The sequence below is a fragment of the Trichosurus vulpecula genome, chromosome 8, assembly GCF_011100635.1.
Source record: "Trichosurus vulpecula isolate mTriVul1 chromosome 8, mTriVul1.pri, whole genome shotgun sequence".
NCBI classification, from domain to species: domain Eukaryota; kingdom Metazoa; phylum Chordata; class Mammalia; order Diprotodontia; family Phalangeridae; genus Trichosurus; species Trichosurus vulpecula.
Genome location: NC_050580.1, coordinates 87561295 through 87581207, shown reverse-complemented (window position 1 = coordinate 87581207; position 19913 = coordinate 87561295). Strand labels below are relative to the sequence as shown.

At 37.1% G+C, this 19913-nt stretch overlaps 1 protein-coding gene across 1 annotated transcript in view; it reads right to left on the bottom strand.

Moving 5' to 3' along the window:
• CPXM2 (carboxypeptidase X, M14 family member 2) overlaps positions 1-19913 on the bottom strand; it is a 239253-nt gene that overhangs the window by 58678 nt on the left and 160662 nt on the right. Inside the window, exon 6 of the mRNA XM_036736106.1 lies at positions 18545-18695. Coding sequence (XP_036592001.1) covers positions 18545-18695 — 151 coding nt within the window. The remainder of the gene's footprint in view (positions 1-18544; positions 18696-19913) is intronic.

The window sequence follows — 19913 nt, the reverse complement described above, 5'->3', positions numbered from 1 at the left end:
AACATTTACATGTAAAGCCTTAAAGAAAAATGTGAATTGGTCTCAGTCCCAGAAAGAACTCCTGGAAGGCTCAAAAGACTTTAAAAATCAAATAAGAGAAATAGAAGAAAAACTGGGAAAAGAAATGAGAGTGATGCAAGAGAATCATGAAAAAAAGAGTCAATAGCTTGTTAAAGGAAACAAGAATGGAAAAAGATTTTAACAAACCCTGACAAAAACAATTCCCTAAAAAGTAGAATTTTCCAAATGGAAAAGGAGGTATAAAAACTTATTGAAGAAAATAAGTCCTTAAAAATTGGAATTGAGTAAATGGAAGCTAATGACTGCATGAGACATCAAGAAACAATGAAACAAAATCAAAAGAATGGAAAAAAATAGAAGAAAAGATGAACTATTTCATTGGAAAAACAACTGACCTGCAAAATAGATCTGGGAGAGGTAATTTAATAATTATTGAACTACCTAAAAACTATGACCAAAAAAAGAGCCGGGACCTCATATTTTAAGAAATTGTCAAGGAAACTTGCCCCCAATATCCTAGAACCATAGGGTAAAATAGAAATGGAAAGAATCCAGAGAACACCTTCTCAAAGAGATCCCAAAATACAAACTTCCAGGAATATTATAACCAAATTTAAGAGCTTCCAGGTCACAAAGAAAATCTACAAGCAGTTAGAAAGAAACAATTCAAATATCATGGAGTCAGTATTACACAGGATTTATCAGCTTCTACATTAAAAGATCAGGGGGCAAAAGGCAAAGGAGTTGGTATTACAACCCCAAATCATGTACCCAGTGAAGATTTAGTTGAAAAAAATCTATATTCAATGAAATAGAGGACTTTCAAATGTTCCTGATGAAAAAGCTAGAACTGAAAAATCTGATTTTCAAATATAAGACTCAAGAGAAGCATAAAAAGGTAAACAGGAAAGAGAAAACAAGGGATTCAGTAAGGTGAAACTGTTTACATTTCTTCGCAGGAAGATGGTACTTGTAACTCTTAGAATTTTATCACTATTAAGGCAGTTAGAAGGATTATACATAGACAGAAGGCAAAGGTATAAGTTGAATATTATGGGATGATATTAAAAACATAAGGGGTGAGAAAGAATGTACTACTAGGAGAAAAGGGAAGGGTGAGGTAGAACAGAATAAATTATTTCACATGAAGTGGAATGAAAGGGCTATTACAGTGGAGGAAAAGATGGGGGGTGGCAAAGCTTAAACCTTACTCTCATTAGAATTGGCTCAAAGAGTTAATAACATAGATGATCAATTGGATATAGAAATCTATCTTACTCTATATGAAAGCAGGAGGGCAAGGGGTTAAAACAAAGAGGGGGGCACTGATAGAAGATAGGGTGGATTTGGGGAGGCAGTGGTCAGAATTAAAACACTTATGTATGTTTGCACATGACTAATATATCATATTGCTTATTGTCTCAGGGAAAAGGGAAGGGGAAGGAGGAAGGGAGAAAATCTGGAACTCAAAATTTAAAAAAAAATCTTAAAAATTGTTTTTACATGTAATTGGAAAAAATAATAAAATATTATTTTAAAAATAATATATTAAAAAGGAGCTTACATTCTATTCAGAAAATATAAGTACATAGAGAAGTGAATACAAAATTAAAAAAATAACATGGAAAGGGAGTACTAATAAGCACAAGTATTAGAAAAGACCTCTTTTAGGAAATGGAACTTGAGCAGAACTTGGAGAAAGGAAGAGGCAGAGAGAGGAAAAGGAGAGACATAAGAGAGAGAGAAGGAGAGGAGGGAGGAAGGGATAAAGTGAAGGATGGAGAGAAGAAAGAAGGACTATATAGAGGAGGAGGAGGAAGGAGACATTGCAGGCATTGGGGACAATCTATACAAGGGCATGGGGATGGAAAATGGTATAAGAGAAAGGAAATATTACACAAGTCAATTGAGGATGAAACAAGAAGGTGTGATTGAGAATAATATGTATTTACCCCAGAAAATCTAGGTCTGAGTTGAACTGTGAAAGGGCTTAAATACTAAATATAATAGTTTAGGAAACCAGTGAGACTTTAAGCAGAAAAGTGACTTGGCCATATATGTTTTTGAATTTTATTTGAATTTGAATATTAATTTGATAGCAGTGTGGAGGATGGATTGGATCAGGGAGGGCAGGAGGGAGAGATACAGAAAGAAATAAAATCATTTTTTAAAGTAAAGAAGTTGATATACATAATAACTTACATTTCCATATCATTTTAATGTTTATAACAAGTCTTCCTCATAAGAACTTGGCAAGGTATGTAGTGCAAATGTTATCAGAAACTCTGTTTTACAAATGTACATGACAGAGAACACATTTTAGTATAAATAAGGTTTATAGGGAATGTTTTCTGTCATCAACAAAACTAAGTCATTCAAAGAAAAACTTGGTGGAGGATTGTGAATTGCATACCAGGGCAAAATGACATAGGAATTTAGAAAAAAAGGGTAGTAATTCAGGCTGAGCAAAATACTGGCAATTTTTAAAAGTATTTTAATACGGTAACATACCAATATCCTGCAGTGAATTGGGACAAGATGTTTTTAAATTTTCTACCAGTACATTTTAAGAGGAAGTAAATGAATATTTTTATCATTCATTTACACTCAACTTATCCACATGCTGTTTTCTAAAAGGTATTTGACACCCAACAAGCCTCAGGAACCTCTTTTAGAAGTTCTTTCAAGCCTATTTCCTTTGAACAGAAGTTATCCTTACAAAGTACTTGAAAGAAATTGAATAAAAACTGAAAACTCAGTACAGAAAGACTCCAAGTTTGGTAACATTCAACGGTAGTTGATCCTGAGGATTATGGGCCTGGCCACGTGACCTGCCTTTACTGTATCTTCCATACAAATTTCAAAAAAAAAATTCCATCAACCCTTCCTCAGCCAAACAGATCTCTCTCTTTCTCTCTCTCTCTCTCTCTCTCTCTCTCTCTCTCTCTCTCTCTCTCTCTCTCTCTCTCTCTCTCTCTCTCCCTCCTTCCCTCTCTGAATTTCTAAAGCATCTACTAGGCACTTAACTTTTTGTACTGCTAGGGTTTTTTTTGCTTCTTCTTTTTCAGTGTACAAGCCCATATCTAGAAGCTTATCTCAGGGAGGGGCTGGGACTTTCCTCATCAGAACTAGATGGGCAAATTCAAGAGTTGTAAATGTATTGTCAGAATGCTGGCCCTGTTCTAGTAAACAAGAACTAGGGCTAGAATATCAAAATATTCTATTAGGCAAACTCTTGGTCTTTGCAGTGTCTTTACTGAGAGATTTTGGAGAACTGTGGAAGAGGAAGGCAGGTAGCTGGGGCAGGTCTGGATAGAATGGTAAAGACCAATGTATGGCCAATAGGCCCAGCAGAATCCGGAGAAACCTAAAGCCCCCTAAACCAGGGGCTAAATTCAGATTAGAATAAAACCAAGGATTTCTTTCAGAGGGAGTTCACACTAGAGGCATACTCTAGTTCATCTGTGTTCTTCCTAAAATGTAGATATAGAAATACACAAAATAATCCAGATGCAATCTAACCCTGACAGAAGTAGCATTCTGATCTCTCTTGTTCTGACTCAGCACTCTTAGTAATACAGTGGTCATTTATTTATTAGTTTGTTTGCTTTTTTGCATCACACTGTTGATACATAGTGCTTTAAGAATCCATTATTTTGTAAGTATAGGGAATCTTTCATCCAGCACAAACTGAACTCTTCCACACCTTAATCAACTATTTTTCATGAACGCTATGGTCAAAAATCTTTATTTTATTCGGTCACCAGTTTTCTAGTGATGTACCTCATTCATTCATTCATTCAACTAATAATGATTATGTACTTAATATGTGGCAGGCACTGTACTGGGAGCTAGGCAAGAAAGACAAAAATAAAACAAATCCTACCCTGTAGGAGCTTATACTTTACTAGAGCAGGGGGAAATAATCTAAACAATTAAATACATTAAAATATGTGCAAAGTCATTTTGGAGGCAGACAGTGGGGAACAACTTGGGGTGAGGGGGCCCAGTCACAAAAGGAAGTGGCTCTTGAACTGAATATTGGGGAGAGATAAGGCTTCCAGGAGGTAAGGATGAAGAGTGTTGCTGTGAGAAGTTGAGATACTCTGTGCAAAGGTACAAAGATGAGCAATGGGACATTATGTAAATCTTAGCTAGGTTTAGCCTCAGGCAGCTGACACCCAGTTTGTCATTGGGCCTCTTCAACTACTATTCTACTGGCACAACTTTGGAGAACCCAAAATTACATTCGGACTATGGTGAGACCTCCCAGTAGATCTTCAGTAGAACTTAGAGATTCTAAGCACTTAATAAGTGTTTGCTGAATTGAATGTTAGATGATCAACAGAAGTTTTATGACAAATGGTTAGTTCCACTTGATCAATGTTCTGTTATCTCAATGAAAGATAGACCAATGATTTTATGGTCCTCTCCATTATTCATCAATTGACTTGGGAGACACATGGGGCCAGTGCCGCAGAATGAAAAGATGTGGTCTTTATCTCAATGATTTTGGGCTTTATTGGGCACATCCTCATCTTTCCTATTACTTGAATATCAAGAAGTCCTATATCTAAATTCTTCTTTGTTGCTGTTCGTTCATTTCAGTCATGTTTGACTCTCCATGACCCCATTTGGGGTTTTCTTGGCCAAGATACTGGTTTGCCATTTCCTTCTCCAACTCATTTTTACAGATGAGGAAATTGAGCCAAACAGGTTAAGTAACTTGCCCAAGGTCACACACCTAGTAAGTATCCAAAGCTGGACTTAAACATACAAAGATGTGTCTTCTTGACTTCAGGCCCAACACTCTATCCACTTCACTACCTAGCTGGTCCTAAGTTCTTCTACATTCCACGAAAATAAGAAGGTGGGCCAGAGTTAAGGAAACATGGACATGAACACTAGATATGGAACTTAGAAGCTCTGAATAAGACTCCTAAGCTAATCAAAGGCCCTAAGTGACCTTTTGCAATTAACCTCTTCCAAGCCACTCTTATCTTCCCAAAATAATATTTATTTGAGGGACCTCTAAGTAGGTCACAGATTAAAGAAAAAAAATATAGGACAGAGAAATGAGTGCTGAGACTAAAGCCATGGGATAGACAGTCAGCTGGTCCCCTATAACCTTTGATCTGAGCAGGGAGAGAAGAGCAAATGCTTTGGAGGGGTAAAGTAAACCAAAATGAGATCATTAAAGGTCAATTAGATTGTAAGCTCCTTGAGGGCAGAAGCTTTAATTTTTATATTTATATAACTAGTGTTTAGCACAGTGCCTAGCATGTGGTAGGTATTTAATACATGTTTACTCACTGAGTTAAGAAAGGATTGATGAGACAATAAGGGGTGTTTGTGATATAAACTGAGCTCCCAGAGAAGTCATGGAGTCATCTCTTGTCCTTAATGCATGTCCTAAAATTTAGCTTCTGAAAATCAATATATTTATTCACCATACATTCACATACATATTTCCCCCTGGAAAATTAATTGATTAGGATTATAGGGTCACAGGCCTATAGCTGGAAGGAACTTCAAAGGACTTCTAATCCAAAATTTACAGGTGAGGAAACTGAGGCCCAGAGATTAAGGATTCAAACCAAGATCCTTCTGACTCCTCATCAAGCTGTATTTCTATAATTATGTTTCTAAAGAAATGCCCCCATTCTTGTGTTATGAATAAATTTTTTTTCAGGTATTACTTAAACTATCTATACAAAGTACGGCTTTCCCTTCCACATCACAAGAGTTAGAGGCACAGTGCCCCCGCAATCTAGAAAATCTGCATAAATATTTTGGTCCTCTCTTTGTTCTAGAGAAGACCTCTGATTTTTTTTCTTTTTTCTTTTATGGGGTGTTTACAGTAACTTACTGTAAAATTTGGGTTAAGTATTTGGTCATAGGCCCTGTGTCATCTGCCCTTATGTGTCTGCCGCTTTTATAAAACTCCCCCCAAATTCCCATTTAATTTCTTACGCCAACCTGAGATATACTGAAACCACAATAGGGAAAGCAGAGAAGTGTAGATAGAGAGCTGACCTGGGAGCCTAGAAGACTTGTGTTCAAATTCTTGGTCTCACTTATACTTTGAGACCCTGGACAAGTCTCTCATTGCCTTGGGCATTCTAAAACTATTATTTACAGAGAAAATATCACTTTGCTTTGGTAGATGAAGTTTCCTCAACTGAGAGTTCCCAATATGGTTGTTGTCCTTTGTTCTTGAAAAGGACCAAAATGGCATCACTATATTCCCAATATCAACAAAAACCAAAGGGCTAGTTCCTATGTGAACAATCAGCTGAGAAATCTAGGTGTTTGTGTTACACAAGGTTTTTATTGTAATGGGGTCTGACCAGAATCTAACAGCCTGCTACCCTAGGACAGCCAATGGAAAATGAATGAATTCTACTGCACACATTTGCACTACTATCTTGTTCAGTAACTCTGATGATCAAATGAGGTACTGTATGTAATAAAACACAATATTGTTGTATTGTTATTAATGTGATCTCCTTCGAAGTACATTGGGAGGGGGATGTTTGTTTTTAAGAATTGATGGAGTTAGTGCCTGAGCTCAGAGGGATAACAGCTGAAATCTTCAATATTAAGCAGGGTGGACAAAGAAAAGAGATAAGTGAGAGGTGTCAGTTCTTTTGACCTTACTGGTCACAGGAAGCCTAATCCTAAGGATCACAGAGATCATCAGTGCTGACTGATTAGCTGGAAATTACATTTCAGGGAACCACAGAATCTCAGAGTTGAAAAAGACTTCAGAGGCTACCTGGTACAAAACATATCTGACCAAAGAATCCCCTTGGTAAAGTGCCACCACTGATCAGTGGTGATTCAGCTTTTATTTGAAGGTCTGAGGCAGCCCATTCCTTTCCTTCATAGCCCTAGTTGTTACAAAACATTGGCTTTTATCTAGCCTAATTTTGCCCCTTTGTGACTTTTAGCCATTTCTTAGTTCTACCCCTGGAGGCCAAGTAGAATTATTTTCCTTCTTCTAAGCGACAACTTTGCAAATTCTCAACGGGAGCTAACCCAGCTCCTGCTAAATTATGACCCTAGGCTAAAAAGCTTTTGCTGCTTCTACTTTTCTTTACATGTCATTATCCCAAGGCTTTTAACTATCCTGGTAGCCCTTCCACTGGATGCCTCCAAATTACCAAGGCAATTACTACCATAAACAAAAATTAATAAAGATACTTGATCCCAAGAATCAAACGTAACTGACTAGAGCCAAGACAAAAAGGAGAAAGGGGTGGGAGGAGGTAAGAAACATTTTCATGCACTATAGACAAAGGTTCAAGTTTGTCTGGGACTTTGAAAGGATAAACAGAGTTATGTTGGGTTTCGGGCACACACTGACCCTCCCTCCTGCTAGCCACAAATTGAGTGATAAAAGAAAGTTGTATCAAATTCTGATATATTCAAGTGCCCAAGCCACTGTTTGTCTCCAGCAGGCCTAGACTATAGGAGTGATGACCAGTGGGAACTAAGAGTACACAGATCAGACCACAGGGTAAAATATAAACCTGCCTCCAAAGAGCTCCATCTATTAAAAGAATATCCCAGGTAACCCTGTTGAAAATAGTGAACATTATCCCAAGCCAACATCTGATTATCCTCATGACAAGCCTGTCCTTATTGAGGAAGGGAAAACAAAAACAAGGAAATTATAGACTAAGAAGTGACAAAGAGGTCAATCAAGGTCGTGTCCATCTTGATATTGGCTAATTAGTGTCAGAGAAACCAAACATAGAACTATAAAGATAGGAGTATATCAATCTGGGTTTATTTATTAGTGTCACTGTTTCAAATAATTCTTATCTCATGAACTCCCTAGAGGGCTATGTTGCTCATATGAATTCAGGAACAGCATTTGATTCCCTTGGTTGATATACATTCTTTAGGCAGCAACATGGCCAATTTGCAGTAAGATTGACAAGAGAAGCTGTCAGGAAAAAAAGCTTCTCTGTTATGCTGCTGTTTTTATAGTTTCCAAAGAGAACCTAGACTGGGCACTGTGGCCCACAAGGGAAATCTCACATTCACTGTAATAACATAAGGATTTTTCCCCCAGCCAAAGCAACCTGAGCTGAGAAAACAGACTTGCTGCCATTGACCAGGCATTTTCTCCGCCGTTGAGGTTTAGTTCTACCTGGATAAGTGGAGAAAGGGGGGCTTCAAGTGGGCTGAGATGGCAAATTGCCCTTTTTTAGTCAACAGGAGGTTTTGCAGGGCCCAGAGATCCAGCACAATCCAAATTCCAAAATGGCATCCAGCTTCATCTTATCCTGACTAATTCAGGGACAAGCTCGTTATCCATTGTGTAACAACAATCGGGCTAGCAGCTGCTGTGGGGGTGTACAGCCAATAGCACCAGAACACAGGAGGGCTGCTAGCACAGATTCTGCGATCTGCTTTTCTAAGGAAACAACTTTAAGGGGTTAACAATCTTACTTTAATTAAATATAAAAATATCATTCACTTAGTTCAGAGGAAAAAGCCAGCACCCTGAACTTCAGAGAGTATACAAACAGAAATTACAAGCATACATTATATAAACAGAGAAAATAAACACAAACCAGTAGACAGGCTTCTAACCATCTAACAATAGCAATACATACAGTTACCAGAGAGAGAAGCATCACCACCTGGGTTTTCAAAGCCAGGGGGCTCCATGAAGGCTACCAAGAGTTTCATCTGGCAAATAACATATACATTGTCTCCAAGCAATGACTTTTGATTCACACAAGACAAGACTCAAAAACATTCCACCCAAACTGCCTCAGTGCTGAGAAGCACTCCAAAAGGAAAGACCCCACTTTGCTTGCCATTATATTTGAAAGGCAAGACTCATCAAAGGTACTTGATTACCGTAGCATTCCAAAAGAGAAAACAGTAAAAAAAAAAGTCCCACCCTTCTTACCATTACAACTGGCAGTAAGAAATCAGAGAAACAATTAATAACTTCATTCAAGAGAATGACAATAATGAGACAACATACCAAAACTTACGGGATGCAGAAAAAACAGTTCTTAGGGGAACTTTTATATCTCTAAATGCTTACATGAATAAAATAGGGAAAAAGGAGATCAATGATTTGGGCATACAACTCAAAAAGCTAGAAAAAGAACAAATTGAAAATCCCCAATTAAATACTAAATTAGAAAAACTGAAAATCAAAGGAGAGATTAATTAAATTGAAACCAAGAGAACTATTGAATTAATGAATAAAACAAAGAGCTGGTTTTATGAAAAAACCAATAAGATTGATAAACCTTTGGTCAATTTGATTAAAAAAAAGAAAGAAGAAAATCAAATTACCTGTATCAAAAATGAAAAGGGTGAGGTCACCTCTAATGAAGAGGAAATTAAAACAATAATTAGCAATTATGTTGCCCAATTGTATGCCCATAAATTTGACAACCTTAGGGATATGGATGAATATCTACAAAAAACATAAATTGCCCAGGTTAACAGAAAAGGAAGTAAAATTTCTAAATAATCCCATCTCAGAAAAAGAAATTGAGCAAGCCATCAATTAACTCCCTAGGAAAAAATCTCCAAGGCCAGATGGTTTTACATGTGAATTTTATCAAACATTTAAAGAACAATTAATTCCTATACTTTGTAGACTATTTGGGAAAATAGGTGAAGAAGGAGTCCTACCAAATTCTTTTTATGACACAAATATGGTACTACTAAGCAAACCAGGAAGAGTCAAAACGGAGAAAGAAAATTATAGACCAATTTCCCTAATGAATATTGATGCAAAAATTTTAAATAAAATATTAGCAACAAGATTGCAGCAATTTATCAGGAGAATAATACACTATGACCAGATAGGATTTATTCCAGGAATGCAAGGCTGGTTCAGTATTAGGAAAACTATTAGCATAATTGACCATATGAACAACAAACTAGCAGAAACCATATGATCATCTCAATAGATGCAGAAAAAGCCTTTGACAAAATACAACATCCATTACTATTAAAAATACTAGAAAGCATAGGAATAAATGGAGCCTTCCTTAAAATTATAAATAGCATCTACCTAAAACCATCAACAAGCATTATTTGTAATGGGAATAAGCTAGATGCATTCCCAATAAGATCAGGGGTGAAACAAGGATGTCCATTATCACCCCTATTATTCAATTTGGTACTAGAAACGTTAGCTGTAGCAATAAGGGAAGAAAAAGAAATTGAAGGAATTAGAATAGGCAAAGAAGAAACTAAATTATCACTTTTTGCAGATGATATGATGATTTACTTAGAGAAACCTAGAGAATCAAGTAAAAAACTACTTGAAATAACAAACAACTTTAGCAAAGTTGCAGGATATTAAATAAAGGCACATAAATCCTCAGCATTCCTATACATTACAAACAAAGCCCAACAGCAAGAGATAGAAAGAGAGATTCCATTCAAAGTTACTGTAGATACTATAAAATATTTGGGAGTTTATCTGCCAAGACAAACCCAGGGCCTATATGAATATAATTATGAAACAATTTTCAATAAAGTCAGATCTAAATAAATGGAAAAATATCAGTTGCTCATGGTTAGGCATAGCTAATATGATAAAAATGACAATTTTACCTAAATTAATGTATCTGTTCAGTGCCATACCAATTGACCTACCAAAAAATTATTTTACAGAGCTGGATAAAATAATAATAAAATTCATCTGGAAGAACAAGAGGTCTAGAATATCTAGGGTATTAATGAAAAGAAATGCTAGAGAAGGTGACCTAGCCATACCAGATATTAAATTGTACTATAGAGTAGCAGTCATCAAAACTACCTGGTACTGGCTAAGAAACAGAGTTGTGGATCAGTGGAATAGGATAGGTACACAAGATGGAGAAGTCAACGACTATAGCAATCTACTTTTTGATAAACCCAAAGAGGCCAGCTTCTGGGCTAAGAATTCAATAGTTCACAAAAACTGCTGGGAAAATTGGAAAATGGTAGGGCAGAAACTGGGCATAGACCAATATCTTATACCATATACCAAAATAAATTCAAAATGGGTTCATGATTTAGGAATAAAGGCTGAAACTATAAGCAATTTGGGAGAGCAAGGAATAGTTTACCTATCAGATTTATGGAAAAGAAAAGAATTCATGACCCAACAAGAGATAGAGAGCATTACAAAATGCAAAATGGATAATTTTGATTATGTTAAATTGAAATGTCTTTGTACAAAAGAAGCCAACGCAACAAAGATTAGGAGGGAAGCAGAAAATTGGGAGAAAATCTTTACAACTATTGTCTCTGATAAAGGTCTCATTTCCAAAATATACAGGGAACTGAACCAAATATATAGGAATACAAGTCATTCCCAAATTGAGAAATGGTCAAAGTATATGAACAGACAGTTTTCAGAGGAAGAAATTAAAGATATCTGTAAGCATATGAAAAAATTGCTCGAAATCACTATTTATTAGAGAAATGCAAATCAAAACAACTCTTAGATACCACATCTCTCCTGTCAGATTGGCTAAAATAACAAAACAGGAAAATGATAAATGCTGGAGAGGACGTGGGAAAATTGGAACATTGTTACATTGCTGGTGGAGCTGTGAACTGATCCAGCCATTTTGGAGAGCAATTTGGAACTATGCCCAAAGGGCTACAAAAATGTTCATACCCTTTCACCCAGCAATACCACTTCTAGGGTTATATCCCAAAGAGTTCACACAAGTGGGAAAAGGACCCATATGTACAAAAATATTTATATCAGCTCTTTTTGTGGTAGCTAAGAATTGGAAATCAAAGGGATGCCCATCAATTGGGGAATGGCTGAACAAGCTATGGTATATGAAGGTAATGGAATACTATTGTGCTATAAGAAATGGGGATATACGGACTTCATAACAACCTGGAAAAACCTACACGACATAATGCTGAGTGAGCAGAGCAGGGCCAGGAGAACATTATACACAACCACAGATATATGGATTCTGTGAGGACTAACCCTGACAGATTTTGCTCTTCTCAGCAACACAATGTGCAAAGACAACTCCAAAGGACTCATGATGGAGAATGCTATCTACATCCAGAGAAAGAACTATGAAGTATGAATGCAGATTGAGGCACAGTCTATGCTCGCCTTTCCTCCCCCTTTTTTTCTCTCTTTTGTTTTTGTTTTTGGGGTTTATTTTGGTTCTGTTTCTTCTTTCTCATTATTCATTCCATTGGTTGTAATTCTTCTCCACAACTTGACTAGTGTGTAAATTAATTCAATGTGAAGTTATACGTGGAAGTTATATGGGATTCCATGCCGTCTTGGGGAGGGAGGGAGAGAAGAAAATCTGGAACTCAAAATTATGTAGAACTGTGTGTTGTAAACTAAAAATAAAAAAAGAAATAGAAAAAAAAGTCTCACCCTTCTTACCATTACAATTGGCAGTGGTCATTCAATATATTCATGGTCTAATTTGATAGGCATGTTATAATCTCAACAAGACTTATTTTTCATCTAGTTGTTTGCTTTGTTTTATTTTCCCCAGTAAGATGGTGGGTCCAATTTTTTTCTTGTATTTCTTTGCATTTCACTGAGAAGTCTGTGGTATTCTGGAGAAAATGGCAATTATTTTATTGTGATTTTCCAACAAGAACATTTTGAAAGCTTTACCATTAGTAAGATATACTTCATTCATTTGTACTTTTAAGGGGTTCAGAGAAGGGAAGGAATCAGATCAGTGATTTTTTGGTATAGGGAACTCCTGATAAGGGCAATTCCACTCTCCTGATATAGATTGGCACTTGTTCTACTTACAGTCTTTGAAAGTTGCCAGGGCTTCTGAGAGGTTAAGTGACTTGCCCTGGATCATGCCACTGATATGTGTCAAAGAAGGGGTCTGCTCACTCTCTACTATGCCATGCTGCCTCTCACTTAGAGTTTATACAGAATTTATCCCATGCCAGAGGCCAATGTGTTCCTTTGATGAAAATGTATGTCCCTGATTAACACCTCTATGATGCCTATATTCAATATATTATTGAAAAAATGACATTTGTAGTTTCATCTGCTATGGGGTCTTATTTGTGATTCTGATATAAATGTAAAAGATAGGATAGGAGAGGAGGGTCTTCAAGACAGTGTCAGAGGAGGGCCTTTGAGTTTGAATTTGATTACTGAGTCACAAATATTCTTATAAACAACACACAATTAATATAGTGGGAGTCTACATTCTCTATACTGCATTATCTTTTGTAACTATAAAGAGATGGGCTCCAGTGCAAAGCAAAAAATACTTCCCGGAAAGCCTTCATCAAGCATGCCCTTGATGCATGCTTAGATCACTTTCATAAAGATTTTATAAGTGAAGAAAAGGAAAGCTTTGTCAGTGTATCTTCTTTTCTTTAGGTTTACCAGGAAAAGTATCAATAATACTCCTCTCCATTCTTTGGATGCTTTCCCTCTTAGAAGTCTCTTAGGGTTCAGTCTATAAATGCTTTGAAAATTGAATGCTCTCCAATTAAGATTCCTTCTGTATGTGCTTGGTCTGGTCCAATATCTCTCCTCAAGTTCACCTTCTTCAATGCCATTTCCACTTTCGCAGACAGGACATTAGGCAGAGATACGGCAAAGTGAAATGTGGTGTTTCCTTGATTGTTTCTGATAAGACCAGATCACTGTGAAGAATTCTAGAAGTTCCACTGACACTCTCAAAAGATGACTTCTGTCCAGTGACACCCAAATTAATTAACAGAATCATATGTTCATATCCATATTAACATTAGTTATGAATGAAACCAGAAGGTATAGAAAAAATAAGACCTGAAAGGAAAGATAGAATCTCAGAATTGGAAGGGATCCCAGAGGCCAGTTAATCCAACCTATACCTGAATAGGAATTCCCTCTATAAACCCCCCAAAAAATGATCTTCCAGCTTTCCCTGGAAGGCTTCTAGGGGTAAAACAAAACAAAACAAAACAATGCAACACAACGCAAAAAATAGCCTTACAATGAGCCATACTTTCTCTGAAACTTCCATCCATATTGTTCCTAGTTCTGTTCTCTGGAGTCCAGTTGAACAAGTATCTCTGTATCCGTAGCACCCAGCACAGTGTTTTAAATATAGTAGGTGCTTGATAAGTGTCTTTGGTGACTCGAAATCCCACTCTTTCTTTATTGCTCCAACACCTTGAGCCATTTTGATCCTGAGGGAGCCCTTTACTCTCTGATGGCTTACCTAGAGGATGATGGGAAAAACATTATATTCTCCAAAATGGAAATTCTCCAACTTCTCTCAGGGTGTCCCCTCATTAAAAAACAAGATTCTCTCACAGATGCCTCCTGGCCCATCCCAGAGATAAGGGTTTCTAGCACAGTGACATTCCCAAGTTCCTATATTCTGAATTTCTATCTTGTCTGGTCTTGTTGTTTCTACTACTAATTATAGCCATTTTGGTATGTCTATACCCCTTACTCTCGGCAGTACTTCTTAACCCCAAGTACTCCCTGTAAAGAGTAAATTTCTGGGAAGAAGTGTCCGGTGCTGTTTTTGCTTTCCTGTTCTTATTCAACCGTACCTTGTCTCTTCTCCTCTCTCTGGCTTTTCCTTCTTATCTTTCATGTCTGCCACAAAAGTCAATTACCTGGGAGGAAAAAGGAGGCCTCCAAATGTCATAACATGTTTTCTGATTTGAGAAAACAGAACTTGTCAATGAAAATCAGGAAAGGCCAATGATTAGAATAAGTAACATGAAACTCTAGGAAGGCAGAAAGATAGGTATAGCTCAGACTCCAGAAAAAAAATACTTTCCTGTGTTCCCAACTATTCTTCTTCCCTCCAACAAGAATTAACTTGGCTATAAATCAACACACATACCCTTTTCTCTCATCAATCCAAGTTGCCAGTCACCACCAAATTACCTTACAAAGGTTAGAATTTGTGTGTGTGTGTGTGTGTATATACACACACATATATATTTTATTTATAATTTATGCAAAATATACATATATATCCTGATGGATTGTATGCTCCCTGAGGACAGATAGATACTCTTTTTCCTTTGTTGCCTTTATAGCCCCAGTGCCCAAAACATGGCCTGGGATACAGAAGACATTAGAATGAATTCACTTTACTCTCAAATTGTAGGAGCAATAACTTCACTCACTGTATTTTCATAAAGATTTGCACTTTTGAATTTGACAGGATTTGGCTGTAATTGAATTTGGATGGGAGAGATTCAATCCAAATTTAAGCTTCTATAGCAGTCTGAAATCCAGCTCAGGAAAATTTATAAGTGACAGATAGAAAGAATATATATGACACGTCTCTATAATAGGTTCCCTCCTCCTCCTTCATAAGGCTCTCCTCAGAGAAATGAATAAAGTTGGGGAAATTGATTTCATCATTAACTCAATGGTCAAGAGAAATATTTCATGAGGCATCTGGTCACCTCACCTTGCTGAGTTCACAGGAGCTTAATCAAAGTAGCCACTTTAAAGATATTTGGAGTTTAGGTGCCTACATCTCTAATGGAGCACATAGAAAGATATTCTATGAAGAATTTGATGGACTTCTCCAAATTATGAAATGATGAAAACAATGCTGGAAAATGAAGTTCAGGGATTACAGAATTAACAAAGTCAAAGACTTTATAGACTACTCAGGAATCTTATTTAATTATGGTGTGATATCAGTTTATTCAAAGAAAGATCTAGGGGGACAACACACTCAATAGGAGTCAGCAATGAGATAGGAAAACTAGCAAAACTAATTTGATCTCACAATAATCTAAAAGAGGAATAGTTCCCTTCAAAAAGAGAGTCAAAGGAGGCTGAATTTGGGAAAGATCAAAGGGCAGCATTTAAAAAATGAAACCAACAAATCTCTAAATATACCAGAAGTGTGTTTAGATCCTTTCAGCATCCGTTCATTGTCTACAATTAGATCATCAGCTCATCAAGAGGAAAGATCAAAGTAAACACTAGACAAGAAAAAGGAGAGAAATGACAGCTTGCTCTGTACAATTATAGCAGTTCCCATTTATTGTGTTTTAAAGAACCAGAGCCTAGAACTTGAAATGATGAGAATGAAGTTGTTAACAAATATCATTTCTTAGAAAAGTTTGTCTGATGCAAAACAATAACAAGAATACTAAGAGAGTACCAGAAAGACCTTGGCCAGAACAGCTTAATCTCCTTGCTAAGGGGAAAGATTGGTGGCTGAGTAGGACCATAGTTTAGAGTACAAGCAGGTAGGATACCAAAGGGATGTTCAGAATGGATTTGTTACATATGACAGCCAACCAAAATCTAAATTTCAACTATTTAAAATAAAATGATTGGTTAAATAAATCCCGGATTGACTCTACTGTTCCTCCTGGCTCTACTCCTCAGTAGGGTGGGTGAACCCTCCATGGGCTGTCGGTGAGGGTCATTCGTGATCCAAGCTAAAACTTCTCAGTGACAGAAGCAAAGAAAGTCATGAACAAGAAAATTCCCACTTGGCAAAAATTGGAAATTGAAGGAATGCACATCAGTTGAGGAATGACTGAACAAGTTGTGTTATATAATTGTGATAGAATGCTATTACGCTATAAGAAATGATAACTATATTGTTTGCCTTCTTAGTGGATGGAGAAAGGCTGAAAGGGAGGGAGGGAGAAAATCTAGAACTCAAAATTTAAAAAGGAAAGAATGTTAAAAATAAATAAATACTTTAAAATGTGAAAAAAAGAAATGATGATGGAGATAATTTCAGAAAAAGCAGGGAAGACTTGCACGAACTGATGCAAAGTGAAGTGAGAAGAACCAGGAGAACATTATACACAGGAACAGAAATATCATAATGATGATCAACTGTGAAATACCTAGCTAGCTACTCTTATCATTATAGTGATCCAAGACAATTCTGAAGGACTCATGATGAAAAATGCTATCCACCTTCTCAGAAAGAAAACTGATAAACTGAGTACAAACCGAAGTATCATTTTCACTTCATTTTCCTTGTTTTTTGGCCACATCACTAATATGGAAAATATTTGGCATTATTTCATACATATAGTTATCATTTTGATTGTCTTTGCATGGGTGGGGGGAGCTTGAGGGAGGTAGAAAACTGGGAACTCAAAATTTAAAAAAATAGAATGTTAAAAAGAAATAAATAATAAAGTTCTAAAATTTTTAAAACAAAAGAAAAAAGATTCCTACTTAGGGAGGCTCAGAAACAAGAATATTTGTGCAAAACCAGAGTGGGTTGCTAGGGATACAAAAGGCTGTACTGAAGGGCCAGAGGCAAAAGGTAGTATCTGGGTCTGAAAGAGGAATTTGGTACCAGGATCAAGCATAATTTGAGAAGCTAGTCAGAAAAGCTAGTCTAGGGGTCAGGCTGAAGGATTTAATATCATAGGATAGAAGAGAGAGTCTGAGGCTGCACAATACTCATCCAATTTGCAGCACTTGGTTTCTGGAAATATATACATATGTGTTTTATGTCCAGGCTAATGAGGCCAGCAACCCTTCCTTCTAGCTTGCCCTAAATCAGCCACTGCAGGATGGTAAATGCTGCTGCCACAGAAACATGACTCTCTATGGTAAAAGTCATCTTTAAGCAGAGGGTGCTATTTTTCCTCAAACAGCCATAGACCAATCATCACTTCACAATGGAACATTTATTATTCAGTTCTCGTGGGTGCCACCCCTCACCTTCCACCTTAAAAAGGCACAGCCCTGGAAAAGATACCCACCTGACCTCTGCCCTTCAAAACTAACAAAGAAAATCTTTGTTGAATGAAATGGCACCACGCATTTTCTACTCTGACACATGTGCAGCTGCAGGTAATCCATCAGTTTTGCTTAAGAAGCCAGCTGTGCCTTGGTTCTTCCTAGTACAGTACCGCATATTACACTTTGACAATGCCTTTGTTGGCAGAGAAACCCACACAGACTACAGCTACCGGTTTATACCAACGCTTAACAAGAAAGGCAATTTCACAAATCAGATGGGGATTTGCATTTTTCTTTATGCATTGGCTAGTTATGACCTATTGGGAAGAGCCCTGGAAATGGGCTTGAACAAACTCTGCCACAAGTTGAGCAAGTTGTTTGGATGCTTATTTCATGATCTTGAGCAAGACATTTAACTTCCTTGAGCTTTAGTCTCATCTGGTAAACGGTTGGACTCAGTGGCCTCTGAAGTTCCTTCTAGCTTTAGAAATGTGGTCTTCTTTAGGCTCTGAACAAACTATTCTCACTGATAAAATGCAGATCAAAATACTTTATCTACCTTCCTCACTGAGGTGATATGACAATCAAATGAGATAATCGTATAAAATGCTTTGTAAACTGTAAAGTGCTATCATCATCTCTAACTTATTTGTACATAGCTGTCTGCACGTTGTCTCTCTCATTAGACTGTAAGCCTCTGGAGAACAGGAACTGATTTCGCCTTTCTTCATATCCTTAGTATTTTGCATCGTGGGTTCCTGGAACATAGAAGACACTTAATAAATGTTGATTGACTATCAGATATTAAGCAAATATGTCACTTACCAGGTAATGGGCAACCCAGAATTTCCAGTCTCAAGCAGATGCTCCCATTATCAAACCATGACCGAGGGTTTATGCGGATATAACGGGCCACCACTGGAACTGGAAGCTCATTGAGGACTGGTATTTCTTTTTCACTATTTCCTTCAAATATCTATTTGAGAACAATGGAGAAATTCATGGTTTTGATGAGGAATAGATAGATTGTCAGTTACAGAGATTAGTTTTTTTTCCCATAATTTTCTACTAGGTATCATATGAAACAGTCAGGTCATGGTAATTCCATTCATTTTCATTATTAATCAATTATATTGTCTGTGTAAGGAACTATGGAGGCACTGGGATAGAGCAGCTAGGTGGCATGCAGTATATAAAGTGCTAGGCCTGAAGTCAGGAAGACTCATCTTCCCGAGCTCAAACCAGGCCTCAGACACTTACTAGCTGTGTGACCCTGGGCAAGTCACTTAACCCATTTGCCTCAGTTTCTTCATCTGTAAAATGAGCTGGAGAAGGCAATGGCAAACTACTTGAGTATCTTTCCCAAGAAAACCCCTAATAGGGTCATGAAGAGTTTGATATGGCTTATGTGACTGAATAACAAAAAAGGCAATGGGACACAAAGTCAAAAAGGCAGTATTTCTTTCCCTCAAGGAGCTTACATTCTACTAAGGAAGATACAACACATACATAAATGGGTATAATACAAAGAATGTTGAGGAAAGGGAGAGTGTCAATACTTGGTAAGAGTAAGGGAGGTTTCACAGAGCAGGTGGCACCTGAGCTGAGCTTTGAAGGGAGAGATGGATTCTGAAATGAGGAATGACTGTGTTTCAGGCTTGGGGAATGGCTTGTGCTAAAGAATGGAAGCAGAATATGGGTGGGCAGACTCAAAGAATAGTCATCAATGGTTCAATGTCAAAATGGTGGACTGTCCCTGGCAAAGTACTATAGGAATCTGTCTTTGGCCCTGTGCTGTTTAACATTTTTATTAATGACTTGGATAGAGGCAAAAGATGGTTTCTCATCTAAGCTGCAAATGACACAAAATGGGGAGAGATAGTGGATGATAATTTCCAAAATGAGCTAACACATTAAATTAAAAGGGATAAATGAAAAATCTTGTACTTTGTAACAAAAATCAAATTCACATGTACTCAAAGAGGCATGGATAGACTGCAGGTATTTGGAGAACAATCTGAGGGTCTGAGTGGACTAAAGCTCAATTTGAATCAGCAGGGTGATTTGGTAGCCTGAAAAGCTCACATGATCCTGGGCTGAATTAAAAGGAACATAACTTCCAAGAAAAAGGAGGTGGTAGTCCCATTGTTTTCTACCTTAACCATATAGATTTCCTCTGGAGTGTTGTGTTCTA